At 44.8% G+C, this 7,043-nt stretch overlaps 1 protein-coding gene across 1 annotated transcript; it reads right to left on the bottom strand.

Annotated features, from left to right (window-relative positions):
* Positions 1–1,597: 1,597 nt before the first annotated feature.
* LOC127387779 (lysophosphatidic acid receptor 6-like) lies at positions 1,598–3,512 on the bottom strand (the record flags this gene model as incomplete). Its single annotated transcript, XM_051626554.1, has 2 exons — positions 1,598–2,530; positions 3,375–3,512. Coding segments are annotated over 2 exons (1,071 nt in total), but the record flags the coding sequence as incomplete, so codon positions are not given.
* Between the last annotated feature and the right edge of the window lie 3,531 nt (positions 3,513–7,043).

Here is a 7,043-nt window from a genome sequence, read left to right as displayed (position 1 = left end):
AAAGAGAATTCTTGCTGGAATATCCTGGTGGGTTTTATTTTCCTGCACTTGGCCATAATCAGGGCAAGGCTAGTGTAAAGTTCGGCTGAATAACAAAAGGTCTCAGTGAACACCAGCACACACATCTATATCAGGCCAATGTTTCCCTCCTCAGCAACTGGACCTCTTTGATACAATTTCAAACTTAGATACCGTGGCTTCAAAAAATTAACTTCTACAGGGTCTCCACATGCAAAGCTGCTTGCTAAGGGAAGAATCAATACATGGTTTGTGAGTTATCCTTCTAGTAAGCAAGCAGGGGAAAGACAGTTCAAAGCCTGGGATTATTATCTCTGCCTAGAAGATATACTGCAAGGATCCAGCTCAACATGAATAGGATAACTAATGGCTTTGGTTGTCATCATCCTCATCACTCAGGAAGATGCTAGCTGGCCACAAGGGTAGGGGTGGCAGCAGCAGTGGGGGTCTCCCAGGGCAGTGAGCTGCTTCTCTCCAGGCAGGATGCCGTTTGGCATTCAGGTTACCTAGTACCTAGTTTATCCTCATGCCTGGGAGCACTGATGAGAAGTAACTGACTGGCATATTAGGCTCCTGCTGGTGGATTATTTTTATCGCCTTGTTTGTTTGGGAAGTGGTAGTGCTCAGCTAGCTCTGAGGTCCAAAAGGTTGCTTTCCCCTGGTATCCTATGTTGCTGGCTGCTGCTTTAGGAATCAGGGCTGTTCTTATCTTATCCCCCAGTAAGGTGAAGGTTGTTCCTTCAGGTTCTTGTGTTTGCCAGTATGTTGGACTCAGGATTTTTGTTTCATGTTCTTGTTTGGTTTGGCTCTGTTCATGAAACTAGGTTTGTAACCAAGCAGAAAGGAAGAGATATGTGAAAATCCTGCAAGCAGGAGAGGAGCTGGTGAAGATGTCTGGAACTGGGATAGTTAATTGATCTTGAGCTACCTGGTACTTGAGTTAGTGGCAATATTAGTTAGAAGTGTGATGGGGTAGGCACAAGATCTGCCACTAAAACAAGCATTGCACCTTGTAGAGCAAGTCAGCCAGTGGAGGAAAGGGATGGAGATCTTGCTGTACCCATGTTATCCCAAAGCTGCCTTTGGATTTAGAGTTACAATAATTTTATTTTTTTTAAATAGCACCTGCATATCTAAACCTGACAGGCAGGCATATATGTGAGCACAAGCACATGTGATCAGGGCAGGGGAGGCAACAGAATTTAGTCTGAAGCTTTTCACCATAAGCTCTAAGTCTCTGTTTCTCAGCAGCCCAAGTCTGTATTTTTTCAAGATAAAGAGGAATCACATCCAGAGAGACAGGCATCACCATTTATAGGAAATAATTCAATTTATTTTTACCCATAAATGCTAACACAGAACATTATGGAAGGAAATTTAAAAAAAAAAAGTTAGGAGCAGTCTCCTGGGAATGGACTTAGCTTTGTCTTTTATGAAATATTTTCAGATCTGGATATTTAAAGTAGATTGCTTAGATAAGTAGTTCAGGACCCTGTACTCTCCATGAAAGCATCTTCACACATCATCCCAGGTAACCAAAATGCAGCACATGGATCAAGGCTTTCAAATGGCTGTTTTTTCACTGTTTTTTTAATGGCTCTTCGAAGGACTCCTTTAAAACAAAGTAATAACACACTCCATCAAGACAGCAGTTCAGATTTGCCCAGCAAAGCGTGACCTGAACAATATCTCGTAGCACTTGCTGAAAACTGGTGTGAATGATGTTATTCTTCACCAAAAAGTACAGAAAGTATGCCACGTGGTAAGGTGTGAAACAGACCAAAAACGCCACGAGGTTCGTCACCACTATCTTCTCTGCTCTAGTGGTGTGTGTTTGGGGGTCACTTAGTTTTCTGTGCTTTCTCAAACACCTGATGGCCTGAACACTGCAGAAGGTCATGGCTGCCATGCTGCCAAAGAAGGTAGTCTCCAAGGCACTGAACAGGCCTGTGTTTTCCCATGTGCTCTTGGAGAAATTATGGAAGCAGGATGAGATGTTGTGGCCCTCTCCATGCAGTTGGAAAGTAGAGACTGTCCCAGCTGAGATGCCCAAGCAGATGACAGCACAGACCATAGCAGCTTTCCTGGTGGATCTCAGGGTGGGAGCTGTGAAAGGGTGCCGGATAGCGATGTACCGGTCCACACAGATGCAGAGGGAGATGAGGATGCTGCCATACATGTTTACAAAGTAAAGACTCTCCAAGGTGGAGCAAAACACAGACCCCAATTTCCATTTGTTCCGAAGGTGGTAGGAAATTATTTTAAAAGGAAGAGTAAACAGCAGCAAAGTATCCAGGAAGATAAGAGCTATCATGTAAACTGTGGATTCTGACAGCTTTTTAACCTTAAAAAATAGGAAGGACAGAGCCATCCCATTGAATAGCAACCCCAGGATGAATGTGGGGGTGTACATGATGAGCTGGAACAGTTCCACGGTAGGGCTGATATTGCTGCTATTGCTGATACAGGTGTCATTCATATCTCCAGGTGTGCTGGAAGAGAAGAAAGCCATCTTCATCACAAGGAAGGCTACAGATCACATTTAAAACCCAGTACAAAGGCTAGTGAGGTCTCTGTGTGTCCACGGACCTGGAGAGGCTTTTTCCTCTTGCGCTGCTGTGAACTGAATTGCAGCTCCTAGAAACGTGAAGCTGCTCAGTGCCAAGGCACCCTGGGGCAAAGTTGTGTCTCAAGTCAGAGCAAGGCTTTCTGAGGTCCCAGCCTCACCTGCACTGTTACTGTTCCCTCAAACTCTGCTGCCCTATAATTTAGGCTAGGCAGAGTACAGATGTGACTGCTCCATCCCCTTGGAGTGATGCTATCTCTTTGCAAAGCCAGGGTAGCAGCCTCTGTTTTTAGGGTTACTTGGGTGGTGGGGATGGAGGCAATTAGTTGTATGAGATTTCCTGAATCAAGCTGTCATAAGTGACCTTGGGGAGCCAAGAGCATGAGGGTCCCCCATATTTATTATGGGGGTAATATTTATTACTGTGAAGATCCCAAATGGGTTGTTGCCATCCTGCACTCTCTCTCACCACCACTGGGCAAAGAGGGGCTATGACTAGCTCTGGCCCTTCTGAAAAGCTTGCTGAAAGGAGTTTCAAAGAGACTTTTTCTAGCAGAGGTTAAATCTTTAAAGGAAGAATGAGATTTAGGAACGCAACGTTTTGCCTAAATTAGCCAGACTTACCACAGTGGTTAAATTTGTATCTGCAGAGACAGGAGTTGAAGAAAACATGCAGCTGGTTCTCCTCTGCAAAGAGGGGACTAAAAATGTCAGGGTAGGTACACTCTGAGCAGAGGTCATGAATTCTCTTCTTTAGAGGAAGGGTGCTGGTTTGATCCTGCCTTCAGACTCTCCTGATAAGGACCAGGAAGGCTCTCTTTTGTTTCTGCAATGCTGGTCTCGGCTGGAATCTCTTTAGTATGCAAATGCACAGGAGTACCTCGTCCTTTCTTCCAGCCAGTTCTGTCATAGCAAATGTAGTGTGTAAATAAAGGGTTTTATGTCAGAGCCAACATATTACTTTAATCTGCTGTTCTGTAATCGTTACTACTTAGACCAAATACTTCTCCTACATGTGTTACTGATCTTGATGCCATTTCATTTCAGATTTGTCAACCGGTTGTCAACTGTGCAGTAAAAGTTCCTGTTCTGCAGATCAAGTTGCTTCGCCAGTGCTTCAGAGGTAAGCTCTCCTATGCTGAGGTTTGGGAGGGATCAAGATCTCTTTGAGAGAGAGTGCACAAAGGAGAGTGGCAAAAAGGAAATTAATTTCTTACTTAAAAACTAGCAATTATTGTTAGGATGCGAGAGCAGGCTGGCTGTTTGCTCCTTAAGGACACGCTGATGCCAGGCAAAAGATCCTATAAGTTACTGGTGTTATAGAAGTGAGGAAACCATCTCCAGAAACCCTGATGAAGAAAGCAGGGTGCTGGCAGGACTGTGGGTGCAGGCAGCAGTGGCTCCGGCAGGGTCAGGTGCAGGCATCCATCCACAGCTGGTGTCCTGCTGCAGCAGGTACCGGCTTTCCTGGGTCTGCAGTGGGAACAGCAGATGACAGCCTCCTGCCTGGCAGAGCAGCACTGCCAATGAGGCATGGGGGGACGTGGCCCAGGGGGCTGCAGCCTGGCCCCAGCACCTGCTTTGCTGCCAGCTGTGAGGGGCTGACAGAAGTCTGAGGGCAAATAATAAAATTCCCTCAGCCAAATAAAAAAGGACTGGAAAGCCTGATCTTGTGAAGCACTTTAAGATCTGAGTGGCTGCAGGGGAGATGCACACCTAGTTGTGTTGCAGGTTGGTCACTGCCTGGGAGTCAAACCCTCCCAGCAGCCATGGGGTGGGAAGCTTGGTGGCAGCTGGGCTTATCCCCTGCACTTCTGGGTTCCCCAAGACAGATGATGGGTTCCACTGGCAACCTGGGCAGAGATACTGCCTGGTATGGGAGGGTGGCCTAGGCTGGCAAGCCATGTGCTGCTCTCCTGATGAGTCCCCTTCATCAAGTGGAGCACTGCAAGCCTAACCCTGAGAGGGAACCCTTTACTGACAGACAAAGGGATGAAAAGCTGATGATAGAATTACTGAAAAGTAATAAATATTAGAAAATTTTTACTGTATTGCCTCTGGCTGAGATTTCCTTAGTGCTCCCCCTCCCCCCTTTTGTTTTTTAATAGCATATCTAGGAAATCCTGGGTATAGAGGAATAAAATGTCAGCTTCTTACCAAAAATTTTATTTTGGTAGCTAGCATTTTATACTAGAATCTGTTTTGTTGAGTTATAAACAAAACAGAAAAAAATTATTTAAAGCGTAAATGCAAAGGGCTGCTCTGTTGATTCTTAAAAAGAATATATACATATTCTATAAACAAAACAATTTATGTAAAATCTACTTAGTTTTTAGATCTTGTAGCAAGAAGAAAGCTTTTAAGGCAAGGTTTCACTGCAAATAAATATTCTCCCTTGTCATCTTACCTTTGAGCTGTCTCTAGCTTGGGTTGTTGCTTTTTTCTCCTTCTCAGCTTGTAGAATTCTCTAGTCTTGTGTTTTAAGGCTGTGGAGTGAGCTGCATGCAAAGTAACTGCTGGTCAGGATGTCAGGAAGCATGAAGTGCTCACTACACCGTGTCTGCATACACACACTACATACATAGTTGTCACACAGAGCTCATTTAAGGCTGTAAACAGATGGCTTTGTGGGGCTGATGTCTCTGTGAGTCACCCATTCAAAATAGGCTTCAGTAATAGAGAAGGAAATTCTAGTCCTACAGACTTTTCTCTTTATGTTTTTTCTACAAGACATGATTTTATTCATTGTATGAAAAATCTGTGGGTGGAGTGTTAGTTGTCAGAATGTGCTTTACAGTAAATCCTGAGCATTGTTTCCCTTACTGTTCATGCTACCAACTCTCATTGTTTCCCTTACTTTTCATTATACCAAAAAGGAAAAAGAAACGATTGTTTTTCAGTGGTGGTCTTGTATGTTCCCGTCAAGTCGGTATTTTAAAAAGAGACAATAGTTACTCTTAAATATGGTTATACTCCTAAGGAGCAGGGAATATACCCAGATTTTATATATACCCAGGGAATATACTCTCCTGATTTTATTCAGGAGGGAAGGTGAAATTTTTTTTTTGCCTGTTGTATGTGTGTTTGCAATCTTTGTACCAAAGGGAGGAAGGAAGACCAGAGGGGTAGTTTTTATGGGTCCTTTGCATACCCCTTGAATATCAGAACTGGGGATTATTTTGGCTGAATTCAAACTGTGCATCTGTGAAGGAGAAGGCACACAGGAGTCCAGAGAAGTAGGACTTCGGGTTTCCATGTGGTATTTTAGTTGAAACGGCTCTACTTAAGGAAAAAAAAAAACAATAATACAAATAAAAAAGCTGCCACCAAGGGGAAAAATCATGATTGAAGGTCGGAGTGAGCAAGACCTCATCACATTGCTCAGCTAGGTTTCACTTCTGCGTATCCAGTTGGTGGTCTTGTGACCATGACTGCCTGCAGCCTCGGTGAGCCAGAACTGAGATGAAATGTCCCATCACCAGATTTATACGGTGACTACGCAGAGGCGTTTCTTATTGAGTTGCTCCATCTCGTGGCTGCAGGAGAAACAAGAAACACGACTTCAGCCCTGTGATGTCTCTATCTGTGTCTGAGAACGAGGAGGAACAGCTTATCCTGTAGCTCAGACAGCTTATTCCACAACTCTCCTCCACCAGCCGAGCACTGGGCTCCTTGTCTGCACCAGTCTCTGTTTGCCCCCCACGTTCCAGACCACAGATAGCCAAGGAGTGATGAGAAAACTGAGAGCCAAAAGCTCTGATGGTGATGGGCAAATGATTCAGCACAGCAACAGCTGGAATAGAGCTTTTTCTGTATAGGAGGTGACCCTAAGTAATGCCTTTGGGTTGCTGGTGAGGCTGAGAGGCCAGGGCCAAGAAGCTGCTGTGCTGGTACAAAGGTCAGGCCCCAGGTCTGGCGGTCTCACTGGCATTTTTTGTCCTCTGGAAGGACTCTGTAGCTTGAGGGAGACACCAGCAAACCTTGCTCTGCACCGGGGACAAGAATGTCCCAGCAGGGGAGGGTCCTTTCAGTGCTGAAGGAGCTAAATCTGCTGCTTGGGAGAGCAGGTGAGCTGATTTCTCTCTTAGAGTTCTGACACATTTAGTTTTGAAGTGATCTGGTATTTGTTGAGAGGCATGTCTCAGTTTCCACAGAGAAATCATCTGAGGATGCTCCTATGGGACTCCTGAGGCCAGGTCAGTAGGGTGGGTATTTTCTGTGCCAGTTCTCTGACACTGGTGAAATTTGAAACCGGTGAAATGTGACTAAACCCAAAGGAAAAGAAACTCTTTTCCCCCAGTCTTCTACTATATTCTGATCTAAAGCCAAAACAATTCAGGCATTCCTTGCCCGACATCTTCATGCTGCTAACTCTCAACCTGCAGCACCAACGGCAACAACTTGGTGGAGATCTCTCTCTGTCTCTTGCACTTCAGCTTTATATACTTTCAGTTAATCT

Source organism: Apus apus, chromosome 8 (assembly GCF_020740795.1).
Source record: "Apus apus isolate bApuApu2 chromosome 8, bApuApu2.pri.cur, whole genome shotgun sequence".
NCBI lineage: Eukaryota > Metazoa > Chordata > Aves > Apodiformes > Apodidae > Apus > Apus apus.
Note: the sequence above shows the minus strand (reverse complement) of the source record. Positions and strands in the feature narration are given on the sequence as shown.